The sequence below is a fragment of the Balaenoptera physalus genome (genome assembly GCF_965194825.1).
Source record: "Balaenoptera physalus genome assembly, chromosome: 9".
NCBI lineage: Eukaryota > Metazoa > Chordata > Mammalia > Artiodactyla > Balaenopteridae > Balaenoptera > Balaenoptera physalus.
The window spans coordinates 57,560,536-57,588,000 of NC_138888.1; the positions used below are offsets into that span (position 1 = coordinate 57,560,536).

General features: G+C 38.0%; 1 protein-coding gene and 1 long non-coding RNA gene across 11 annotated transcripts in view; one reads left to right on the forward strand and one right to left on the reverse strand.

The window, feature by feature from the left end:
• Window positions 1-27,465, reverse strand: part of GRIK2 (glutamate ionotropic receptor kainate type subunit 2) — a 642,913-nt gene that overhangs the window by 347,380 nt on the left and 268,068 nt on the right. For all 10 annotated transcript variants that reach the window (XR_014267496.1, XM_082475143.1, XM_082475138.1 and 7 more), the window contains one exon: window positions 1-182. Coding sequence is in view for 9 of the 10 variants with exons in the window: in XM_082475143.1 (XP_082331269.1) it covers window positions 1-182 (182 nt within the window). In the remaining variant the exon portion in view is untranslated. The remainder of the gene's footprint in view (window positions 183-27,465) is intronic.
• Window positions 103-25,475, forward strand: LOC309667203. The gene is made up of 2 exons (XR_014267617.1): window positions 103-15,991; window positions 16,327-25,475. It is a non-coding gene; the product is annotated as an uncharacterized lncRNA (long non-coding RNA).

Consider the following 27,465-nt stretch of genomic DNA (forward strand, 5'->3'; position numbering starts at 1 on the left):
CTGTTTCAAAATGCCTGCTGCCATTTCATGGCTACAGTCAAAGATGACATGGAACTCCTTGCCTCTTTTCATTTCTTTTAGTAAGGGTTTTGCATCCTTTGTATCAGCAGGTAGTTGACGGATCTTAAGTCGAAGATTGTATCTTGATGGAGCTTTGATGAGCTCCTGCAAGCGAATGAGACCTTTAATGAAAAAGAAAAAAAATAGAATGTTACAGAAAAAACAGAGTAGTTCATAGAATCACAAAACATACCACAGTGTCTGATTTCCTTGACCATGTACATGTGTACATCATGACGTGACCATTGAAATGCTTACTTCAGAACTCCCAATCCCCAGTTATTTTTGTTAAAATCACTTCTCAAATTCTTAGGGTATTTCTCAAAGTATGAAAGACATACATGACGTAAGTTAATGTAAATAATTTAAATAGATAAAAAAATATAAAATAAAATAGTTTCCCTCTCTATCCTAATTCTACTCCCAGTGGGTTGTCACTGTTGATGGCTTGAAATATTATCCTCCATATACTTCCTATGCATTTGCACATATATACATAGAGGGCTTTTTTTGTATTTTACATCAATAGTTGTTTCGTGACAATGTCTTATAGGTCATTGTAAGTTAGTGATTACTGTTCTAGTTTGTCCAATTAAGTTTTAGTGGACATAATTTATGTAATTATTCTCTATTATTACAAACTTTGATTATTATTTCTTATTTTTGTTCACAAGTAATGGTCTAGTAATTTGGTGTAAATATAAGAGTGATATACTTTTCTTAATAAAAAGACTAAATAGCCAGAAGTGTAATTAAATTACTTTAAGAAATAAAACTTTCCTTTGTATTGTTTTTTTTGGTATCATTCTGTATTTCTTCAGAAATAAATATAACTACAGAAATTACTAACAAAGCAAACATTTTCCTAGAAAAGTAGCTCCTGATTATATGTTTCAAAAATATATCAAATTAATAGGTCCATTTTCAATAGGTCATAGAACTGCTATGCATTTTTAAATAACAGAGACATATCAATGAATTTATTCCTTTATAGAAACTTTCTAAGTAAGGAAACCCGTTAAAAACTGATATAAAAGATCCAATATATAAGAGTATGATAAGAAAAGAAGGATCATACAATTCTATTAGCTTGGACAAAATTAAGCAATTTCCTTTCCCCTTCTCCCCTCTTCCTTCTTATTTACCCCTTTTTCCATCTCATCTTTATATTTCTAAAACTCTACTTCTATCTTTCCTGAAAAACTACCTTCATAAATATTACTATGACAAACAATAATAAAGGAAAATATTTGTAAATAACTATCTGGAACTCTCTCTCTCTCTCTCTCTCTCTCTCTATATGTATATATATACACACACACATACTCTCTTTATTATATATATATAACTTTATTTGCAAACAGGAATTAAAAGTATCTTACTATGATTAAAAACCTACTGTGTATTAAAATAACATATGAGATCTAAAGAATAAAATCTAATTCTAGGAATTTTTTTCATTCAGTTTTTAAATAAATAATAGATACTCTTAGACATGTAATGCTATATACACTTTAATATGTTGCAACATAGTTAATAAAATTAACATGACTAATTTTCAGTATTTTTATCCTTGAGACATGCAAGATAAAAAATATGTAAATTCATAAATATACCTAGTATCTTTTGCTTTTAAAATATCGTCCCACCGGACTTCCCTGGTGGCACAGTCGTTAAGAATCCACCTGCCAATGCAGGGGACACGGGTTCGATCCCTGGTCTGGAAAGATCCCACATGCCTTGGAGCAATTAAGCCCATGCACCACAGCTACTGATCCTGTGAGCCACCACTACTGAGCCCATGTGCCACAACTACTGAAGCCCGCGTGCCTAGAGCCCATGCTCCACAACAAGAGAAGCCATGGCAAGCAGAAACTTGTATACCACAACGAAGAGTAGCCCCCGCTCGCCACAACTCGAGAAAGCCCATGCGCAGTAACGAAGACCCAATGCAGCCAAAAAAATAATAATAAATAAAATTATAAAAAATTAAATTAATTCATTAAATAAAACATTGCCCCATAAAGTTTACTTCATTGTAAGTTATTTTAAAATTTTGATATATAAAATCCTACAAATAATATTTGCATAAATTACACAGTATAATACTATTAGTAAAATAAATATTACATAATTAATTGATATCAAATATACCCATTAAACATGATACAATTCAGTCTAGGGAATTATGCATATAATGAGTACAGATGTTAACACTGAACTGTACAAAGATGAAAACAAATATTTGAATTTATAACACCTGCTTAATTGTAGCAGCATTTAACATTGAGCTTATAAAATCCTCTAAAACATCTATAAAAGGCTATACATTTCTTTACATATGGGAGTACTCTGTAACTAAATTAGAATAAATTCTTAAAGGGTAGTAACATTGTTCAACTACTTTTTATAAATAAACCTGAATATAATTGCTGTAAGGCAGAGGCTCCCAAACTTTGGAAGGTATGACAGTAACCTGTGAAGCTTGGGTACAATCTAAACAACCAAATAAGAATCTTCAGGCGATAGGACTCATGCATGTACATTTTTAACAATCTTTCCAGGTGAGAGATTCAAAGAGTGTGGCCAATTTCCAAAGATAGGTCTGGTTTCAGATAAGTGTCTTATAAGAGCTACCCTTTGATAGCTATATTGTAGGATAATAACTATTTTATATTAACTAGTAGCATAAGACAATAAAACAATTAATTCAAAGAATGATTTCCAACTTCATTAGGAAGAGTGAGTTAAAAAACTGTAAATACAACTGACTGTAGGAATAAGACAGAGAAAAAAAGACATTCATTTACTCATGCATCAAATGTTTATTAAATTTTTACTGTAGGTCAAGCACTGTTCTAGACATTGAGGAGACAATGAAATATATAAATAGACAAATTTCCTGCCCATACCATGCTAAAAATACACAGGGGGACAAATGCTACTAAGCAAGCAATTATAAATGAAAAATGGCAATACTATTTTGATAGGGAAAGTACAGATGGTTGAGGAAGCATATAGCAGGATCACCTAACTCAGAATGGGAGCGTTCAGGGAAATTATCTCAAAGGAGGTGACGTCTAAGTTAATACCTAAATAAAAAGAGAAAGAATGGAAGGAATGGATGGAAGAAAAAACAGCTTTTATACTGGCATGGAGGTGAGAGAGCATGGGCAAAGAATCTTAAGAAGCAAGGAAGAAGTGCTGACAAGTGTAATTTGAGAAGAGGGCAGGGATACTTAGGATGCCCTTGTATTTTACATTAGAGTTAAGGCCTTAACTTAAGGGTGGTAGAAAATGCTCACTTGGAATCTGCATTTCAAAAGAATCACTCAGATTTTCACTATAGAGGACAGATGAGAAGAACTAAAACGGGAGGAAGAGTTGGAAGACAGTTGTAATAATGCAGGTTGGGAAAGGGTAAGGTGTGTGTTCAGGTCAAGACGGTAGGGAGAGAAAGAAGTGGAGGGACTAGAGATTTTTGAGAAAAGATGATAAGTGGTTGGTGAGGGAGAAGGGCTGAGTCAGGGAGGCTTCTCAGATTTTTGGCTTGGGCATCTGTGAGGAGAGAGTGCTTCCAGAGTGTGACGTCATGGGAGGAGTCTTATCTAGATCAGCAGTTCTCAAAGTGTGGTCCACAGCCCCCTCAGGAGGGTCCCTGAGGTCCAATTATTTTCATAATAATAATAAGAGGTTATTTGGCTTTTTTACTTTCATTCAGTCACACGTGTGCAGTGGGGTGTTCTAGGGGTTACAAGACATGGATGATATCACGGCAGATTGAATGACGAAGTAGATATAAAAATCCAACTACCTCCTATTAAACCAAATATTAAAGAGACTTATGAGAATGCAAAACAAAGCCACTCTTCTTATTACTTTTTTTGTTTTGGAAAATATAGGTATTTTTCAATTATTAAATGAATTAATAAATATTTTTAAATGTTATAATTTTATTACTAATATGGTAAATGTTTATAAGCATATTATAAATGCTTTTAGAGATCCTCAGTGATTATTAAGAGTGTAAAGTGGTACCAAAACCAAAATGCCTAAGAATTACTAAATTAGATTATCTCTAAATTTTTCCTAGTTCTAAGTTTCTCTTATTCTCATTAAATTATTTATATAAATGTAGACTGATCTAATACCAACCTTGGATGAATAAAGAAAAGAAAGCTACCCTTGGCTTACTTACCTCACAAGATTTTGAGTGAGTCAAATGTAAATTTGGGGGATTTAGTCTATCAGAGTAGCAATAGCCTGAGTGATGAATGTGCATCTCAGTTCAAAAATCTATGATACGTGATCTTTATGTAAGACACTGTACCGCTCTTAGATCTGTTTTATATTCCTCTTCTCTATAATAGGGTAAAACCATCTATGAATTAATATATAAAACACCAAAAAAGGAACTGGCATATATTAGATTCTCAAAAAGTAGCAATTTTCATTGTTGTTATTTGGGCTAAGAAGGAAAGAATATAGTTATTTGTTTAAATGTGCTGGTTACTAAATCTGTTCTTGGAAGTTATTTTGATACTCATATAGACTGAACACCTAACAACAACAAAATTTTAATCAAAATGTTGAGATTAAATCATTACCAAAGAAAAAGTAGCTATATAGTTATGCCCAACAGTTCTGAATTGAAAAAGCTCAACTGACTCGAAAATAGAAATTTTCAGAAGTATAAAATCCACAAACAGCATTTGTAGAGTTCACCCTAAGTATAAATATTGCCAAGCATTTTCAAGTGTCTTAAGAATTCATGTGGATAGTCCACTGAGCTATCAGGTACAATAAATGTTTACTTATTCTCTTCACACATATACATCCCTGCTGGCGTTAATGTAACAGATTTCAGTTTGCCAGCTTCCCTGAGGAATAATATTGAAGGGCTAAAAATTTTTTACAAATAGCTGTTGCTAGTAGGAACTGCCATCTCTTACTTGAGAATTCGAGAGAAATGTTGTCTTTATTCATTCATTCATTCATTCAACATATATTTACTGCATATCTACTATGTACAAGACATCATTTCATGTACAAATATAATGATTGGAATAATAGTATTTATTCAGTCTTTAACTGCATGACATACAGTTTGACTTTTACATTTTTTAATACCAAAGTTGTTTCTATAATGCTTTTCACATTCAGTTTTTGGAATCAAAATCGTTCAGCATTTCAATCAGAGAGAAGACATCTAGAGAGGTGTTTGAATACTGAAAGTAGAGTCATGATTTTTAAATTCTGGCTTTCCATCATCTCCTGCACAGGTGCTTGGAGTCCTCTCTCGGCTTCTAAGCCTTCACTGCTCTGGCCAGTGCTATTGTTTCTCTTTTATCCATATTTCCATTCTAGATCCTTTGCCCTCCCCACTGTCTGACACTTACATACAAATCCCTGTCTGAATTCTGTTATTCAGAACACCTTGAAAGAATAAGAGGAGGGCTGACAAAATGGGAGATGCATTCAAGACATCCAAAGAGTGGACGTTTACTCACCTACTTGAGTTATTTGATGACATCCCTGTAATTTAACATATGTGGGTGAGATTTTTATCCACAGGAAAAAGGGCTTAAACAGCAGGAATGTCTTTTAATTACAATACTGGCTATGTATTTTCCGCTGTGGATGGCGATCGATCTTCCTACCTACCCCAGCGTTCCTCTGCAAGGTATCACAGTCCAAAAATGCCAATTTCAGAAAGGATTACCCTAATCCCTCCATCATATACAAGTAAATATGCATGTTTTGTAACATGAAACAGTTTGTCCCCTTTTTAGGAAAAAAGTAAGCCTTTCAAAATAATTGGGATAGTATATATGTGGTCCTATCCTATGGTTCTTTGGTCAAAATGGAGAAATAAAAGGACCCATCTATTAGATAAAATAAAAGGGCAAAATCTATTTTGTTGAAAATATGGTTAACACAAATAATTTCCATTTTCAGAAATATAGTTTACTTTAACAAATTTGGCACCTGGTTAAGTTATTTAATGAAAGAGTAGAATTATAACACCTTAAAACAGTCTTTTAATTAAAATATCCCCTTTTCCCTAATGTAATTAGTTGGTGTAATGATAATAAAAAAGAAACAATCCAAGCAGATGGGTTCCTGAAAATCTTCTAATAAAGAAGAACACCACATTGCAATTACCCCTTTACTTTGGTAGATGAGTAACGTTCTATTCCCTCTAATTCTATCACTGATAGTACATTTCTTAAAGCTTTTTCTGCTTCCAGTTATTTTACAGTACCTAAAATCAAGGTTTATCTTAAGCTTCCAGGCAACAGAGGTCCAAGATGCTCTTGTCAGAAGTTGCCATCAATTTAGCTTTTAAGGAGAATCCAGAAGGAACATCTATGCACACTCCAGCTGGCACTTACTTCTAAAAAGATCAATCACACCACCTCTCCACAGGCCCAGTCTCCCCCAGCCCCAGGAAGGGAGTCCCAAGTTTGCTCCCATACCCAGGTATCCATTTCAGCAGTCACACAAACTAGAGCTTTGCCACCTGGCTTACTAATCAGGCCTATTTATCATTTCAGATAATGTGGTCTTTGTGCAGGCCAGATTCCCCTCACCCAAAATGCATTGCCTAAAAATGACTCATCTACATTCAATCATCATCAGTTTTGTTTTTTTTTTTCAGTTGAGAAAAGACAATTCATTGAAAGGCCAAGTATAACATTTCAAGTAGTTATTTTTATTGAATGTTTTATTTGTGCTACAGAGTGTTTTAAAGAAAACTAAATAGAATATGTATACCAGTTATGGACCTTGTAATGTACAGTAATGCTGTAAATATAGAGAAGGGAGCTAATCATAATAAGAAAATCATAAATGGCTTTGACAGGAGAGGTAGATAGACATTGAAAAAAATTCTGTCTCCAAATTTTTGTCAGCCCTCCTCTCCTTGGGGGCAAGGTGAATTTGTTCAACAGTACAGGGAAGATAGAAAATAAAGAAAAGTGGGGTCCAGAAAAAAAAAAAGGGAGAAGAAGAAAAGAGGAGAGGAAACTTCCAATGTGGTTTTCATCTTCTTGGAAAAGGGAGAGAAAGCTATGTAAAGTAAAATTAGAGGGCTGGTTTCCTGGAAAAATCCTAAAATCCTAACACTAACCTTACAGAGAGCAATTTCCTTCTCTCTTTTTGAAATTTGTTATGTATTTCAAGAATGACAGAGCCTAATACATTCAAAACTGAAAATATGTAAAAACACTTCAGCTTGACACATTAGAAACCAAGTGGCAAATGAGTTTCAATTCACATGCCAGGGTCAACTGATTATTGGTGGCTTCCTGGAGCACTGTGTTGAGAACATTCTTGAGACCAGTTCTGTGATCAGGGACATGGGTCAATAAGGGATGGAACCTGGGTGGTGGGGTAGGCAGGCATGGTAACACCATGTATTGGTCGTCCCTCTATTAAAATCTCCTCCTTATGTATTAGTGTCATCAAATCCTATCCACGATATTGTTTTATTGATGGCAAAGCCTTTCTATGCTTCAGAATGGAAAATAAGACAGTGCAGACAACACATTTTAGGCACCATGCTCTCTGTTGAAGCCAGGATCCATATGGTTCAACCCTGAATCACGATGCATTCAAATAAGTAGAATCCAAACAGTAATTCTGACACTTACAGTCCCATGAAAACATTTAAAAATTGTATAAATTTATTGTCTGAAGCAACTCATTAAAATTCTATATTCTTTCTCTTCTAAAACACCTCCAAATCCTGAAAACTTACTTTGACACATAATACATGTGCAAGTGTATTTGTGTGTGTGTACACTCAGGCACACATGCATACACACACTATTCCTCTACTTCTATTTCCCTGGGAAATCTAATTTATCTCTGCCCTGACTTCTCCTCTGAGGAGAATCTGGCCATGATGCTTTTGTTTTTTCTGCTTGGCTCCCATTTGTAAAGCCCATACCACAAAGGCTCACGACACTGATCTAACAAAGCAGAAGCTTCCCAGGAAGGACTAAGTGGGAAATCACTAACTGGCAATCCCTGAATAACCTTTAGCAGATAAGTCATGGACAAAGGTTGAAACCCTTTCAAACATATATGAAACCCTTTCTTAGGTTAATCTTGTATGTTGCATCATGATGCCAAATTTCTGAACCATATTGTGACACGGAAGTCTGCATTGGGCAGACATGAATCCCACATCATTAACGTTCTACTAAATGACTGTAGACAAAGATATTTAAATATTTTAAACTTGAGTTTTCTCATCTGTAAAAATGTGATAATAGTAATTATAAACCATATAGGAAAAATCAAATGAGCTAATGCACAGAAATCACTTAGTACTGTGCTTGGAATATTTTAACACTTCTTACCAGTTTCTGGTAACCACTATCTTGGAACTCAGAGATTGCTGTGACATGTGTGCCTCAACAGGCCCTATTTGCTCCCTGAACCCTGCCTGTAATCTTGTGAGTGGTCTCAATCAAAATCTCTTCATTTCAAGTATCTAAGGGAAGTCTGCTTCCTGCTAGGAACCTAATTAACACTCCATCTTTACGCTGATGACTTCCAAATTTGTATCTCTTGCCGACCCCTTCCCTGAACTCTAGACTCTTAAATTAACTTTCCTATTTGACAGTTGCATAGCAAAGAATTAACCTTACCCACAGAGAGGTCTGGCCTGTGCGCTTAGCTCCTGGGAGGTAATCTCTAAGTCCCAATAAGAGAACTTTGTTTATCTGGAGGCCTTGGGCCACACAGAATATCTAACAACGTAATTTATGGTAGGGGCTTTGGGTCATGAGATATCAGCTAAACCTCTGGAGAGGATAGTGACCTACAGGTCAGCCAAGCAAGTGGTCAACCGTGTCTATGTGACCAAGCCCCAATTACAACTCTGGACACCAAGGCTCCAGTAAGTTTTCTTGGTTGGCAATACTCCATGCCTATTGTCACTCATTGTTGCCTGGAAAAGTTAGTACTGCCTACAAATCCAGTTGTTGGGAGAAGACGACTGGAACCTGAGTGTGGACCTGTGTGCCTCTTCTCTTGGCTGATCTTATTCTGTATCCTTGTCATAAATTGTTGTCATAAATTTTAACAGTGAGTATAACAACTTTTGGTCATTCTGTGAGATGTCCTAGTGAATTATCAAACCTGAGGGTGATCTTGGGGACTCTTGAATAAAGTAACATCTCTACCTTGATGTACAGTAAATACTACAAAGCATTCCAAAATTGGCTCTTCATCTCCTCAGTCTCCAAAGGTGTTCCTCCTTCAATTGTCCCCACCTATGATAAGGGCAACTCTTTATCATTCCAGTTAGGCCAAAAACCTTGATGTCATCTTTAATCTTTTCTTTCTAGCATACCTCACATCCAATTTATTAGAAAATCTTATCAAATCTACCTTCAAATGTACATAAAAAGCTGTCAACTCTTACTACTTTTAATACACTGGATTGAGCTATTATGATCTCTCAAATGGATTGTAAAAGCTTCCTAAGTAGCACTGCCCTTACATATTTTTATATCCAGGTGTAGCCAGTAGCAACTCATAGCCTATGGTGTTTATTTCAAAGGTCTGGTGAGTCAGTGCTCTGGATCTTTTAAGATGGAAAAGTGGGAATGAAGAAACCAGGAACATACAGAACAGTTTTAGTTAGTACAGGTCTGGATACTATGAGGGCAGTTAAGAGGAAATACGCTCAGTGGCCATTGAAATCTGAAGTCTTCAGGCTTGACTCAATACATAAAGAACTCTAAAGCATGAGACACATTATCAGTGGCTTGTGATTCTCTAGGCCAAGTTGAGGGAAACACTGTACTTCCAGACAACCAGTCCATCTAGATGTGCAGTCCTCCTAGGTAGGGTCTCAGAGCCATAACCAGAAGTCTCAAGTTCAAAACGGGGGATGCACTACAATCCCCCAACCTCCATTCTTGTGACAAGCAGCCTTAGAGCCATGTTCCTGGTGCAACGTGCTGGAGCCAGGATGGGCGATAAGGACTTTGTCTTCCAAATATTGGGTTGTGTATCCTGAGTGCTAATTGCCTGATTGCTGCTTTTGATTGCTGAAAGGCAAGGACAGAGGTTGGCACCCATTGTTTTAAACCCCATGGGCTTTATCCATTCATCTGTCATGGACACTTAGGTTGCTTCCATGTCCTGGCTATTGCAAATAAAGCTGCAATGAACATTGTGGTACATGACTCTTTTTGAATTATGGTTTTCTCAGGGTGTGGCACATATATACAATGGAATATTATTCAGCCATAAAAAGAAACGAAATTGAGTTATTTGTAGTGAGGTGGATGGACCTAGAGTCTGTCATACAGAGTGAAGTAAGTCAGAAAGAGAAAAACAAATACCATATGCTAACACATATATATGGAATCTAAAAAAAAAAAAAAGGTTCTGAAGAACCTAGGGGCAGGACAGGAATAAAGATGCAGACGTAGAGAACGGACTCGAGGACACGGGGAGGGGGAAGGGTAAGCTGGGACAAAGTGAGAGAGTGGCATGGACTTATATGTACTACCAAATGTAAAATAGATAGCTAGTGGGAAGCAGCCGCATAGCACAGGGAGATCAGCTTGGTGCTTTGTGACCACCTAGAGGGGTGGGTTAGGGAGGGTGGGAGGGAGACGCAAGAGGGAGGAGATATGGGGATATATATATATAGATGTATAGCTGATTCACTTTGTTATAAAGCAGAAACTAACACACCATTGTAAAGCAATTATACTCCAATAAAGATGTTAAAAAAAACAAAGAAAGAAAAGCAGGCCCATGTGGAATCTTGAGAGCACTGGTAACATATAATGTCCACTTTACTTCCTTGACATTGTGCTTTGCTGGGCAACTTGGATGTTGGCAAATGCTATTATCATATTTTCTTCTTGTACACAATATGGGTAAGATTAATTTGGGGGTATCTCACTGAATGCTTTCTTTCACAATGTTAAGAGGTCCGACTCTTTGTGACTGGTATTTCTTCTTTGTGCTCCTTGGCAATGCTGGATTCTACTGTGTTCCTTCTTCTCATCAGTTCGGAAAATGAGGAAAAATGAGACTGCGTGCCTGTCTTTAATTCTGTTATCAACAGTTGAGGGAAAACATATGTGCCTTGTATTTTGCCAAGGCTATCTTTTGTAAATAAACTGTCACTGTTAAAAAAAATAATAATAAATTCCATGAGCTGACACAGCTACCAGAGGATTTAAAGAGATTAAAAAAAAAAAGGGGGGGGGGATGCAACAGGGGTAATGGGGACAAAGTAGACAGAGAATACCAGAACTCCTACCATGTGCTTGAGGCTGGATCCAAGCTGCGAGACAAGCTCCACCCCACTCCACAGGGCGCCTACCTGGTAATGGCCTTCCGCAGAAAATGGACTGAACTGAGGTGTGTTACCTGTAGTATATCTCTGACCCCTGGAAAGCAGGGGCTGCCAGCCTATTACTCTTCTAGTTGATAGCAAAATATGTTTTCCCTGTTTCTTTTTTCACTGCTATGAGAAAAAGCAATTATGCCGTTATTAAAAAGCAAACAGTGCTTTTGATCATGTCAAAGCTTTGACAGTGCTTTTGATCATGTCAAAACCCTTTGGTCTCTAAAGACTTAGGGTCTAAGTTCAATATGTGCTGAAGTCAATTTTCTATTCAGAATGGTCCAGTTTATGAGAGCCAATAGAATTAATGTTGCATTTTCATTCTTTGCTTACTGCTATTAAAATTTGCTTACATCTGATTCATGAAAGAATAAGCACATTAGCAACTGATTTCCAGCCAAGGTAACAAGTGCTGTGATCACTAGTGGTACCAGAGTCATGATAAGTGGCTTTGTCCTAGGCTAACCCAGCCCTAGATCCATCCTATCATTTAATTTTTTTTGTCCTATTCATATGGCTACTGAATGTGGGCCTATGCCTGGTGTAATGAGATAGGGCAGGTAAAAAGCTGGACAGTTTAATGAGAAGGCAGTTGTATTTCTTAGAACTCTTTTGGTAGTATGTGCAGATCTAATTCATACTACGCTGAGCAGAAATGGAGTTCACTGCTTCCCATAACTGAAAATAAACTCCGGGCCTGGTTGGAGGCAGAAATTCTTTGTTTGTTGCTCAGTTTTCTCTTCCTCTATGTTGCCTTCATTACCTCTTGACATTTCCTCACTTGATGGCACAGATGACCAACATAATCTCACACTCATAAAGAAATCTGCCTCAAAAGTTCTGTCAAAGTCCTACGAGGGACTCTGTCCAGCCGAGCTTGGGGTTATTTGGTGGGAGTAGGAGGGATGAAGTTAGATGAATTTTGGGGTTATGGGGGAAGAAAGCCAGGCTTGCCTGAGCCAAAGACTAAGAAGATTTCCTCAAAGGGATTCTGGGTAAACACACAAACAAAGGCAACCCAAAAACACATCACAGCAATGCTTTAGAAACTCTCTAAAAAGGATGACTGTACTTTGGTTTGTGACCACAGTTTGGTGATATTTTGATTCAGTGGTCGCTTATAATTAGTCACTGTATGATCTTTTTTATCAAACTGTGGCCCTTTTAAAGGCACAGGGTAATCTGCTCAATATTCTGTAATAATCTAAATGGGAAAAGAATTTGAAAAAGAATAGATGCATGTATATGTATAACTGAATCACTTTGCTGTATACCTGAAACTAATACAACATTGTTAATCAACTATACTCCAATATAAAATTTAAAAAAAAAAAGAGTCTAAGGGGGTAGAGGTAAGTCCATAGTATTTAGTCCAGGAAAACAAGCATTACCCAGGAATGTCCTAGGCAAACCAGGAGTTCTGTGCAGTCCTCCTCTTACGTCACAGCATTCTTCATCCTTCATCAAAGATACTTCATTGCCTGCTGTCCTGGCAATGTTACTGACCCACTCCCAGAGGAACTGGCACACCTCATTGTTCATTTCTGATGGTCACATTGCAGGTTCCTTTGTCTCAAGACGATCCTGCTCAGATGTACACCCATCCTTCTGTCACTCTACCTGCCCTCTCAGCTTGTGATAACCCAACTTCAGCTCTCCAGACCTAATCAAGTGGCTGATTAGGTAGCCTGTTGTTTTTTAATTCCCACTTGTGTCCAGGTCAGTGCAGTTATGAAGCAGCAAATGATCCTTCACAGCTCTTATTTTGGCTCTGTCCCAGGATGCTGCTATTACTGGTTTTATCCATATACATCAAATATGATTTAAAGCTGACATTGATGAAACAGCCTAAGAAACTTTCTGTGGTGGGCCCATGACTAACAATAATTACCAAAACTACTGTGTACTGGTGAGAATGCCAAGTAGAATGTGACTCTTCAGGAGCTCAGGTTTTACTTTATCTTTTTGCTCCAGAAAAGAATACCATTAACCACCAATGCCTTCAGCAATTGTGTTCATGGAACATACATTTTATCTTATGAAAGGTTGAAAGATGTGAATAAATCAGGAACACATGACAGCACATATTATGTAATCTGAATTGGGAATGCAGAAGTGAAATACCAAACCATAAACAGTAGATGTTTGCCATCTATGAGATTATAGGATAGTGGGGCAATAGACATGCAAATCATTTTTCTACAATGAATTATGTATAATAATGTGAGAGTCTCTAAATTACAATGGAAGTGGTCGGGATAGAATGTCTAAGGAGGGGTAACCATTTGGCAGGTGGAAAAGGATGGATATACTTGTAGGAAGAGGAAACTGCAGGTAGAAAACCTGATGATATGAGAGTATGGAAAGTTCAAAAATCATGTGAGTTATTTGGTGGGTACTGCTGGAAAATTGAGTATAAGCTGTAAGAAAGTGGGAGGTGAAGCTGGACCAGTAATAGGCAAGAACCAGTTATGAAGGGCACCATATTAGAATGCACTTTCTAAGTGAAGAATCTTCATAGTTTCAAGTATTAAAAAAAAAAAAAAATTCAGGCTGGCTTAAGCAGAAACGAAGAATTATTAGAAAAATTCAGGTAGTTTCATGAAACCCCAATGTGGGAATTCAGTCATTCCTTAGAAACAGAAACAAGTAGGAGCAAGGTTATTAATATATCATCATCTCTCACTTCCGTTCTTTTTTACGTGTCTGCTTCATTCTGATCTTTCTAAAGAGACCAGTTTTCTCTTCTTCACAGTTCACACAGGAGACATGGCCATGCTTCAAATTCACTCCTGAGTTTGTCTGTTATACATTCAGCAGCTGGCAGGGACCAACTAATCTCTCTTGGTCCCAACTCAAAATTCCTGGAGAGAGGATCTAATTGGCCCAGCTGTGTTAACCCTTGATCTAATCAACTGTAGCCAGGGGCACTGACTTAACCCTAAGGTATGAACATTAGCCTTGGCTCCACCCCTAAGGGTGAGGAAGCTGGGGGACTTGGGAAATTAGGTGTGCCTCCCCTGCCCACTATGGCATCACTGAATAAATTAAGGCAAATGACATGAACAAATTTTGCTGTTAAAAGATCACTTTGATTATGTACCCAAGGATGAATTTGTGGGTGATATACTAGGGGACATTGAAATAGTCAAGGGTATTAGTGGAAAGGAAGTTGTCTTGTGTTTTAGCCTCTATCAGAATAAATGAGAGAACAGCAGGAGACATTCTCTCTACACTCTCCCCTTTTCCTTGATTTTGTTAATGTCCTACCATGTATCTGTACACATTCTCTATTATCTATTTCTCTGGAGACAGAATTTCTTTTTTTTATATATATATTTCATCATTTTTAATGTTAGAAGTTTCATTCCATAGATACAAGTCAATGTTTTTGGTTTTTTTTTAAGAGCTCCTGACTTATTTATTTATTTATTTTTTTAATTATGTTTTTGGCTGTGTTGGGTCTTCGTCTCTATGCGAGGGCTTTCTCCAGTTGTGGCAAGCGGGGGCCACTCCTCATCGCGGTGCGCGGGCCTCTCACTATCGCGGCCTCTCTTGTTGCGGGTCACAGGCTCCAGACGCGCAGGCTCAGCAATTGTGGCTCATGGGCCTAGTCGCTCCGCGGCATGTGGGATCTTCCCAGACCAGGGCTCGAACCTGTGTCCCCTGCATTGGCAGGCAGATTCTCAACCACTGCGCCACCAGGGAAGCCCAGAATTTCTTATAAAGAAGAATTGTCACTGAATTTAATTACATCCTTAACTGAGGCAACATGTGTTGAATTTTTAAATTTTGACTTTAGCTCAAAAGACCTTTAGGTTGCTCTGAAACACATGCCACATTGCTAACATAATGGACTCACGTTAATCAAGATCGTGAGAGTGACACATAACACTAGAAATCGAATCTATTAATCTATGAGAAATGTATCTGTCACAGGCATGGTAAAACTTGAATTGCATGGCCCCAGCATTCTCAAATTACATGAGAAACCAAATAGCAATCTGAAGTTTACTTAATATTAGTTTGGGATCAGAACAAAGGGGATTGGCTCAATGAATGTAATAATCATAGATAGCACGGATTTGTGTTTGTGTTTTATTTGTAAGAACTCTGCAAAGAGGTAATATTGTCAGCCCCAGTTTGCAGATGAGACGAAGACACTGATATGGGGGTTATTATGTTCAAAGTCTCATGTCTAGTAAGTCTCAAAGCCAGATTCAAATCCTGGAAATCTTTCTCCAAAGCCAGTATTCAAACTTTGCATCCAGAGTGCAGTAAGGCTGATCTTGTTGGTAGTAAATCAACTAAGAATCTATTTTCCATTAACATTTTTTAGATGTGTTATGTGTGTTTTCCTGTTTTTGCCTAAAGAACTCAAATATCTCACTAATCCTCTTTCTGATGGATATATTCTTTCTTCGGATATGTCAGGTATCTTCAGACAGGATATAATCAAATCTTGCTTACCAGGGAGGCATTCTGACTTCTAAGGTAGCTTTGCAACTTTTCATTCTCATTCATTATGTTTTTTTTTTAAACGTTTTTATTTTATTTTAATTAATTAATTAATTAATTTAGTTTTTGGGTGTATTGGGTCTTCGTTTCTGTGCGAGGGCTTTCTCTAGTTGCGGCGAGCGGGGGCCACTCTTCATCACGGTGCGCGGGCCTCTCACCATTGTGGCCTCTCTTGTTGCGGAGCACAGGCTCCAGACGCGCGCAGGCTCAGTAGTTGGTGGCTCACGGGCCTAGTTGCTCCGCGGCATGTGGGATCTTCCCAGACCAGGGCTCGAACCCGTGTCCCCTGTATTGGCAGGCAGATTCTCAACCACTGCACCACCAGGGAAGCCCTCATTCATTATGTTTTGATTTCATAGTTTTAATTCTCAAAGGGTGACAATTTCCAGGTGTTTCCAAAGTATTTTACTCCTACTTTTAACAGTGACAATGGTACATATAGAGGTGTTCTGCATGTTGAATTTTATTCGTCCATAATGAGTTTGGGAAGCAAAACTCTTCTATTTGCCATCTATTTGTTATGCAAACATAAAATCTGCCATTGTATTTAAGCATAAATCTATTTTAAAATTTCTATTCCAAAATATTTTTAGAGTTTAAACTTTATATTTTCTTTCATTTTTATTATCTTGCATATTTTTTTGGCCTCTGATGGTCACTTGCTATTTCTATTGCTTTTCAAATCCTTCCCACTTTCCCATAGATCATCTAAGAATTGTTCCGTCTTGATAAGATGAAGGAGAAGTCGTTCTCTACTAAATCTTTCTCAAATAATAAGCTCATGCATTGCATAGCCTCTCTCATAACTGTTAATAAACAGTAGTCCTAGACTGTCAGTCCACGTGGAACTCCTGAACACAGGATCTAGTCAGTACCCCACATACACCAAACACACACTTGGATTGTTTTTTGCCCCTGTTCCCTATCAGTATGATGCTATCTTGACATCTCTATTGGTTGCTCCCTTATTTGTGTCTCTATGGCCCATTGAGACTCATCCTAAACATAAAAAACAAAGTAAAAAATAAACTGTTCATTACCTGTTTTCATTCTTTTGCAACTCAGAGGATTTTTGATAATGCTATTTGATAATATTTATAATCACTTGTTATGTACAAAATTAGTGTTTTTACTAATTCTTCACAAAAATCCTGAGAGGTATTTTTTCCTCTTTTTACAGGAAAAGGAGGCACAGGGATTTGAGCCAGCTGAAAATGGCTTAAATCTAATAAGTGACAGAGCTGGAATTTGTACTCAGCACAGCTATTTTTCTTGTGAGCAACTGTTATTAAGAATAGATGGTAAAATGAGCTCAATTAGGTTGGGCTGTTCTGTTTCTTTTTGCCAAACCTGTCAAAGTATATAATGATTTGCCTTAAGAAGAATAAGAAGAATATTAAGAAGAATGCTTAGCCATTTACATGATAGGTGGAATAAGTTTCTACAAAAAATTCCTACTCTACCAGAAATTCATGTATCAGACTTCCTGGGCAGAACACAGACTCTGCAGTTCACGTACTCAAATCTAACACTCTTAGCAGTTTTACTGTATGTATGTGTTCGGACCTTCTGGGACTATTGAAGGAAACCTATGAACTTGTGACATAAGAAAAGAAAGGGGCATTAAATAAGTACCTTGAAGTCAGAGGCACCCTGAAAACTGTTACCTTTTTATTAGAATTAGAATGAGAATCACTAATCTGTCATTCAAAGTTCCTTAGCCACAGTGTTCATCGTATTCAAAGGTCAAAGTTAGTAACACCAGGACATTGAATCCCCATACATGTGTCATGTGCAGTTCCAATTTCTTGATAAAATTTAAAACTGCAACAAAATACATGATGTTAACACAAGGAAGAGCTGAGAGTAATGCATGCAAGGTGAAGAGAGGAAACTGGAAAAGATTTCAGAGAAGAGGTAAATAGAGAAGTGGGTTGGGTGTGTAGAGGTTCAGAAGATGGAAACCATGGCAGAGCCGATGTCAGACACATGGCACAGAGGCCTGTGCGGATCTGCAACCAGGCCTCATCCGTGAGCTGTAGTGACACCGTGGGCGTGTGGAAGAGGAGCAGAGTGGAAGCTGGAAATAGCATGGCTGAGGCAATGCAGTAAAAGCATAGCTCTTTCTCTCAACTTGAAGCTTAGATCTAAATCATGAAGTTTGTTTTAATGTGGGCTGGTGTTGGTTCTGAATATGTCACAGGGTTCAGTGAGGAACCGGAATGAGGAGAGTGGAACAACAGCAGATGCTGTGCAATCTTGGTCTACCAGCCATTCAGGCTCTAGAGGTCTCAGGCCAGCTACCTAACATGTGGAATGACTCTTTTAGTGGGAGGAGATTAGAGAGTAGCAGAAGGAATTAAGCTGGAGGTTAGGACCTCAGTCAAATTAGTTGTAACTCAGAAGCAATCAGTCTTTAATTCCAATAGAGGACTGGGGGGAAAAGTAAAACATAACAAAACAAACAAACAAACATCAAGATCCCAGCTGTAACTTGGTATGGTTGTGGGTACTAGAGAGTCTCTATAAGATGCAATGACCTTGGTTTTAGAGCAGCAGATGAACTTTATACCCAACTTGTATGAGGTCAGGGCTTATGTTAAGCTACTTGGCTTGGTATTCACAAATTTCAATATATTTATTTGATTTATGATAAGTATTTATTAAGCAGCTACCATGTAACAGACCCTATCCTAGGTGCATAGAACACCATGGAAACCAGGATGATAGAGAACTCCCAGCTTAATGGGGGAGACGGACAGTAAACCATCAGTTGCAATGCACTGTGGTAAGTACTACAATGAGGGAAATGCAGAGGCAGGGACAGTCTTCCAATAGAAGGATGTTTTAGATGAAATTTTAAAGTCATGAGTTAAATAGGCAAAGAGCGGGCATCACTCTTGGAGAAGATGGAAAATATTTCAGACAGAAGAAACAATGTACAAAGCCACTGGTAACAGCATGGTGAGTTTGGGGAACTTCAAATAGTTCGGTTTGCCTTCAGTGAACAAGGAAGAAGTATGGCGGTGGGAGATGAGGGGAAAAGGTAAGCAGAGGCTACGCCCCTAGCTAGGCTAGGATGACAGCTCAGAAAAGTCAGAACCAGGTATGTAAGTTAGGAGTCTGGGGTATATGTTGTCAGGCCAGGCTTAGAAGAATGAGGCAGGTATAATGTTCTGAGTGGGTAATTTGGTATAAAATAAATGAGAGCTGGGGCAAGCAATGATGATAGAGGTCTGGCAGGAGGAATCAGCTATATAATCTGGATGTGGTGTCTTTCCACAGGTAGGCTCTGTTTTCAATCTTTAAATCTGTTTACAAACTTGAGGCAACTTTCAGCACATTTTTATAGTTTCCAAAAGAAAACCTACACATGCAGATTCCACTGAAAAGTCAGTAGGAAAGACAGGGGAGAGGTTTATATCACAGGCACACCACACTCCAAAAATCCCCTCGTCTCTCTTCTTGGTCACGTGACACACAGTCTCTTCCGAAGCATTTCTGGCTCTTCCCTTCATGCTTTGTCCATTTCTCTCCCTCTTTCCCAGAGCAGACATAAACTCTATCTTTAGGTGCTCAATCATCAGAACCAGCTGACAGAGAAGGCCTGGAGGTCCAGCTGCCAAGTGGGCTTATCAAAGCAATCACAAATCAGGTCTCTCCTTTGGGGAGACTGCTATGCTCCCTGCTAGGAAAAAATCACACTTCCCTCATATCGTTACAATTGGCCACAATTCTCCTCTCAAACCTGCATCACCACATCTTTCTTCTCTGCTAGCTTATTCTCCTTAGAATACAAGCAGGCTGTTATTTAACTTTAAATAAATATTCTCTTGACACTAATTTCTCCACCAGCTACCACCTCATCCCTCTGCTTTCTTTTGTAAGAAAGCTCCTAGAAAGAGCTATCTATATTCACAGCCTCTGATTCCTCACCTTCCACTCTCATGTAAACTCCCTCTAATCAGGCTTTTGTCCCCACCACTCCACTGAGTCTATCCCTGTCAAGGTTACCAAGGATCTCCAGGTTGCTGAATTCCATGGTCAAATCTCAGCCTTCATTTCACTTAATATCAGCAATATCACTTCCTGCTCCCTTGATAGGATATCTTCACTGACTTCCAGGATACCCCAATGCCCTTGGATTTCCTCTTGTCTTACAGACCATCGTTTTTCATCTCTCAGTCTCTTTTTAGTGATCTCACCCAGTTTGATGGCTTTAACACTACTCTGGAATGAATATTCCAGTCCAGACCCTACTGGGTCTCCAGACTCCTTTATCCAACTGTCTACTCCATCACAACTCTGGCTGTTAACAAACACCTGGAACTTGACTTATCCACAGTGGTACATGCTGTCCCATTCACAGTCTTCCCAGAGTTAGTTGACGGCAATGCCATTCTTCCAGTTCCACCTTAGAATATGTCTTTAGCCTGTAACGCTCCTCTCCTATGTATTTGCATGGCTTACCCTCCCATCTACTTTGACCACACTATTTTAAAACTGTAGTCTTCTTTTCTACTTTCAGATTCCTCTTACACGGTTTTTCCCCCCCACTGTGTTGCACTTATCACCTTCTATCTTACTCTATAATTTACATATTTATGACACTAGTTACTTATTCTCTGTCTTCTTCCACTAGAATATAAACTCCATGGAGGCAGGGATTTTTGTCTGATTATTTCTAGGATGTATCTCAGGTGACTAGAGCATGTCTAGCACTTGGTGGATGTTCAAAAACATTTGTTGAATGAATGAATGAATGATGTGATCTTTATTCTTGAGGCGCTTGCAGTCCGTTTGGGGAAATAAATTATATGTTCGAAAAAAGAATGTCTGCCAGTACCAGGCAGAATGTGCCAAGTGATAAGTGAGTAGAATAGGCCCAAAGTGCTAAGACATTGTCTTTTCTAAGGATTCGGAAGACTGGGCTCAATTTGAATAATTCACCCTGCAAGAAAACTGATCATAATCTCGGAAAGTGAAGATGGGAGTAAAACATTTTAGATGAGAGCAATTTAGGGCCTCAATGCCACTGCATTTCTGAATGTAAAAGGAAGCTATTTGTTGCCAAAAAGAAATACAAAAAGAGTTCATTCCAACTGAAGGTCTCTTTCTTCTTTGTCTACAAAAGTACAAAACTATGTCCCACTAATGGGCCTTTTGGTTAATGCATATGCAGTGGCTGTTACTAGGTGCTAGGGGTGGGTGTACAGAAGAAGGAAAGAAGAAATCAGTCTGTACGCCCCACTTCAAATCAGATTTTTTCAAGTCAGTTCACTGCAAAATAAAGAGGGGAGGGAATTAAACAGTTACTAAGAAACAGAAGAAAAAATATAAGTGGGCCAAGGGAAAAGCTTTTAGTAAATGTGAAAAAATCATGCTGACACTGATGATGGGCCACTTAGGAGCGATTATTTCTAATGGAGCAAAGAGGGGCAGCGGGTGCTGTGAGATGCAGGCTGGGGTCTCTTCAAAGAAACCCCCGGCTTTCCAACTGTCACTTTGTCTTTGGGCTGGAGCTGACATTCTGTTAATGCATCCCACCCCTGCATCAGCTGTCCCTAAGTGCAGACACTTAGGAGATGAAGCAATTTTTGGTACAGCTTCTCTTTGTCCATTGAGTATTTTTTTCAGGGGCAGTTGAAGGCTAAAGTGAAAGAGAAGCGGATAAAATTTATCTGTGCCCCAAGACTCTCCTCCTGTCCTTTCCCTCTCACTGGTGTCCCCTCCAGTGCTTCAGGAACCAAATGGACTGCAGGCTTTTTCTTCTCCTTCTAGCTAAACAGAGGAAGACATGTTTCTGGTCATTTAGACTGACATCCTTACTACCTGGTTTCTAGTACGTTTCTCCTCTTGGGATTATTAGTATTTTAAACCATTGCTCTTCAGTTGTGATCTGAAAAATTCTGTCTGCCCTGGAAGGTTAAGGAGAATTTAAGTATATGAATTCATCTAAAAATGGGGCCCAACCTGCTTTCAGGTTGCTTTGGTCAAAGGAAATGGTTTGTTTGGATCTCTCAGGAAGCCCTGTTGCAATTTTAACTGCATGAGACTTACTTCTGGAAGATTGAGGGATGGCAAAAGGATTCTTCTGGACTTTACTGCTCTCATCTGCAGCCCTAAGGGATGGTCTCTGCTCAGACTTGGTACTGAGGAACCCCTTGGCTGGCTATCTCCAGCCTTCTATACCGTCTTCCTTCTCACATATATAACCTCCTTTTCTTCCCTTTCTCAGCCAATTAGTGTCAGCCATTGGTGATACAGGGCTTGTACTCTGGGCTTTATCCCTTGACTCTTGGCTGACACCTGGTCTGATTTCCTTGACCTGAAGCAGGGTGACCTCTGCCCTGAACATTTTACAAAATCATTCGCTTGTTTGCTATAAATCTTAAACTCTCCAAGTTCATTATGGGGAGGAGGTCCAGAGTGGTTTAGGAAGGAGACTCAGTTCTAATAGTTTATGAGAATACAGGTAGAAGCTTGAATGTGGCTTGTACTTGTATGTGGACTGGGGTCAACTATGAAAGTCAGGGCTGATCATCAGCGAGTAAACATCTCCAAGTTGCACCAGCTGTTGGTTACTGCCTATGAGGAAATTGGTCGCTAAACATTTTTAATATTACCTCGACCTACCTTGGCCCAGAAGCCAAGTGGTAGAATGGCAAAAGCATGAACTTTAGATTCATCCAGACATAGATATTAATTAATGTGTGACCTTGGGCAAGTTACATAACTTATTTACGTCTTTTTTGATTCCTGTGATTTCCCTATGTTTTCTGCAAGGATTAAATTAGATGACAGAAACAAAATATGTATCACAGTTATTTTACTTATTTATTTGTTTATATTCCTGGACCTGAACTACTTTCTTGGAGGGAAGTGAAAGGGGGGAAGTAGTTAGAAAGGAACTTCTGGAAAGAGAATGGTTCCAGCAGTTACTCAGAATGTTTAGTCCCTTCTACCGTTCTCTAAAAATAAAAATAATTTTTAAAGTATAATTATTATTATCTCAAACAGTAAATATATAGAATCACAGGTTGATAAACAATCTTTATAGCATTGAACCCAAGCCTTAGTTTATCATGTAAGTCTCTGCATTAAGGACATTGAATAGCATGGTATATAGTATCTTGGCTCATAACTTTAAAAGAAAAAACACTAAAAAATAGTTTTAAAGGCAATTCTCATATCCACTTCCCAGGGAAAATATGATAACTCAGTGAAAATATCTCTACACAGATATGAGGTAATAAGGCCCACAATTTGTGATTTCTGATCCTCTAAGAGAATACAAGAGTAGACCTTGGAAACTCTGCATGAATGAATAGTTTATGTTATCCTTGGTCTAATTCAAATCTCAAGTATGTCCTTTATTTTTATACCTCCACAACCTGAAACAATGACAGGCATTGTTTAGTTGGTGATTAACAAATGTTTATGTGACCAATGAACAGAGACACCATTAGCCCAATTCTAATTATCCTGAGCTACGTATATTAACTTCTAAGCTATAGACTTCTAAGCCATAACATACCTAAAGTTGCAGTCTATCTTTATTGCAAGTCTGCAATGTATTTAACAAAAAACAATGCAGGGGAATATATTAGGAGAAACCAGTGGGCCTTCATCAGGGGTGATGTTGCCTCCAGGGCACATTTGGCAATGCCTAGAGACATTTTTGATTATCACAACGGGGGGCTGGGACTGCTAATGACATCTAGTGGGTAGAGGCCAGGGATGTTTCTAAACATCCTACCACGTACAGGACCACTCCCTACAACAAAGAATTATCTGGTCCCGATGTCAAAAGTACCAAGGACAAGAAACTCTGGCCTAAGCAATGGATATTTGAGACTGGCACTTAGCACATCACAATAATGTGTAATTCTGCCTTCTGCTTCTCATGCTGAATGCCTTATGTACTCATCCATAAGATGTGCATTCCAGGCATTTAGGTAGATTTTCCATTATCTAACTTTACTTTGCCTGCCCTTTTACAATATGGCAGAGGCTATTCATCTTACGTTAAAAAAAAGCAAATGACTGAGTGAGTTGTTAGAGGAGCATTATGCATCCTTTTTATAGTGACAGTCTGCTGGTTCAGATCTAATCTTTACCTGCTGTAAAACGGAGATACTATATACCATTTACTCATTTCTGCTTATCTCTTATTTTTGTTTGTCTGGCTGTAGTTTCTTGGTCTCATAAAACAAAACCATGGCTTAATGTGCCCTTCTATAGCCTTGGTGAAAACTTTGGGTCCTCAAAAATGTATATAGTGCAAAAGTTACAAAGATCATTTCATATTATTACTTCTGTTTCGTGCTTTCTGCAGGCCTTAGCACTTCCTCACCCGGAGTCAACTGTCTATATCGGAGCATAGCCGTGCAGAGATATGCAGAGATAACTGTGGACCCTGGACTCTCGTTTAGCTTCAGATACTAAGTCCCTCCTCACCCGCCAGTACATAGAGAAGTTTGTTTCTTTTGTTGTCACCCCTCACTTGTGTTTGCTTGGTTTTTCCTTACTTGTGTCTGTTCTGAGAAGGTAGAGAAATTTAATGAAGAACAGGAGTGCTGGATTCAACATTTGGGATTCATATCCTGATTCTGACATTTAGCAGTATTTTACCTTGGAAAGTTATTTAATGTCTTTACAACTCAGATCCCACATTTGTATACATGGGAACAATAAAAGAGAGTTGTGAAAGTAGAAAACGAGGAATGTGTGCTGTCATGCAGCAAGTTCTCAATAGCAATGTTATCATGATGATTAATATTGATATTTATCTCTTACACATCATATCTTTCTCGTCTCTTCTCTGTATTAATAGTAATGGGATAATTTCCTCTCCAAATGTCTCTGTTCTCTCCATTCCATATATTCCTGATTGAAGATTGGGAATTTTAAGGTGACATTGGCAGAAATAGAAATGTAGCACTTTTAATTTCTCTATCTGGCAAGAAATGTAACGTATTTTGCTGACAAAGAATCTCAAAAGTCATCCTCAATTTTCTGTAGTGATATCTTTCACAAATCTTTAAATGTAGGAACAGAATACCTACAGAAATGTTGCAGTTATAACAGAAAGCAATTTGATACGTTATTCTTACTTGTTTTGTTTTCTGTTTTCAATTTTTTCTGGTATAACTGAACTAAAGTACATATATTTAAATATAAAATTTGATCAGTTTTGAATCATGAAATCATTGCTACCATCAATGTAAATATTTCCATCACCCACGAAGGTTTCCTCATGACTTTTCGTGATTATGTTTACTTTTTACTTTTTCATAAGGCCAGGAGATAAGAATTGACTAGATTTAGACAAATCTTGCATTTTCTGAACTAGACATGCAGAATTATAACTAAATTACCAAGAAAATAACATAAACTTTTCCTTTGAAATCCAAGTGGGACATGTAGTTGTATCAGAACATAGATTCTTGGACCCTATAACTGTATAGAATTTACTCATTTGTTCACTCAACAAATATACATACAAGCATATACCAGGTCCTGTTCCAGGTGAGGACACAGGGCTAAAGAAGACAAATTCCCTGGAAAGACATATTGAGGAGAGAAACAAAAAACTAAAAGTCTATGAGAAGAGTAGGAAATCCCACATTATTTTTTTTCTAATGCAATTTAAAAAGAAGTGGCAGAAATAGAAGAATACTGTTGCAAGCACTAAGTTGTGATAGGTTTGATCACAAAAAAGAATTTGCATATATCATTTATATGTAATAAGGCTTCCATAACAAAGCTGAATTTTTTATACTTGACCCTAGTGTTAGAAGAGACGGAGAAGAGCAGAAGTGTTACTCATGATCAAAGTAAGTATATGTTAATGCAATTTTAAAATACTGTCTTGGGACTTCCCTGGTGGTCCAGTGGTAAAGAATCTGCCGTCCAATGCAGGGGACGTGGGTTCAATCCCTGGTCAGGGAACTAAGATCCCACATGCCACAGGGCAACTAAGCCCACATGCGCATGCCACAACTATGAGCTCACGCGCCTCAACTAGAGCCTGAGTGCCACAAACTACAGAGCCCATGTACCCTGGAGCCTGCGGGCCACAACTAGAGAGAGAAAACCCGCATGCCACAACTAGAGAGAAGCTGGCATACCACAACCAAGAGCCTGAGAGCCACAAGGAAAGATCCTGCATGCCTCAATGAAGATCCTGCGTGCCTCAATGAAGATCCTGCGTGTGGCAACTAAGACCCGACGCAGCCAAAAACGTAATAATAATAAATAAATCTTTAAAAAAACTCTTAAATAAATAAATAAATAAATAATAAAAATACTGTCATCAAAATTCTTAGAGGGACAATAAGGACTAATCAAGAGCAATGAAGTTCAGGATGTTTATTAGCTAATTGTGCAGTAAAAAATATCATCAGCTTATAAAATAAGTTCTATAAAGAAAATGTTCAACAAGTCAAATGAGTTCATATTTTTTTTAAAGCACAACATAACATTTACTTGCTTAGGGTAGATGGGGAATTTTTATATTATTGCTCCCATGCTCCAGTTTATTTGAACATAAATGGTTTATATCTTAAGGTTATTAGATATTTTTAAATCATAATAAGCAAACCTTCAGAAAAACAAAACAGCCCCTCTAGCATTCATTGTTTAGCTTACCGTGTGACACATTTTACATATACTGTCTCACATGAATTCAAAACAACCCAGTTATGTATCATGTTTTCCATTTAAGGGAGAAATTGATGATAGCCAGTTGACGCATTTGGGGACAAAAGCCTATAGCCTTATGATTATAAGCTGGATCATAACCCAACAGTAACTGACAGAAAAGCTAACCTCCTAAAAGGGAGAGCAGTTGTGTACAACTTTAGCAGAGTGAACATCTGTCACAATTAAGTTCATAATTGACATGATGAACTAAACTTCTACATAATAACAAATATAGTTTAAGAGGTAAATATCAAAACACTTCATGGCCCTTACCTCTTTTTGGTAAGATTGTAGTGGATTTTAAGTCTTTTTTTCCCTCTGCTCTTTGTTATCAAGTCTTTTTACAGCCAATATGTCTTACTTTTTCTAGCAGTCAGGATAGGCTAAGTTATACTGTGATTAAAAACAGCACTCAAATCACAGTGTCTTAACAACATGCAAGTTTAATTGTTTCTCCTACAACTTGTCTAACATGGATTGGTATGGTGGTTCTCTACATTGTAGTTGCTCCAGGACCTCTGTCTGGACACTTGCCCTCACATTATCATGGCATGGGGAAGAAAATGTGACAAATTGATCACTGGCTTTTAAACCATCCACAAGGAAGTGATTTGGTACCTTTGCTCACATTTCATGGGTGAAAGAAAACCACATGACTTTGCTTAGCTTCAAAGAGTGTGAGAAAATGCAATTCTGATCTGTGCCTAAAGCAGAGCCAGGTATATTTGGTGACTAGCACTAATAACTATAAAACTTAATTAATAACTTTTTAATGTTCTAAAATATGTTAC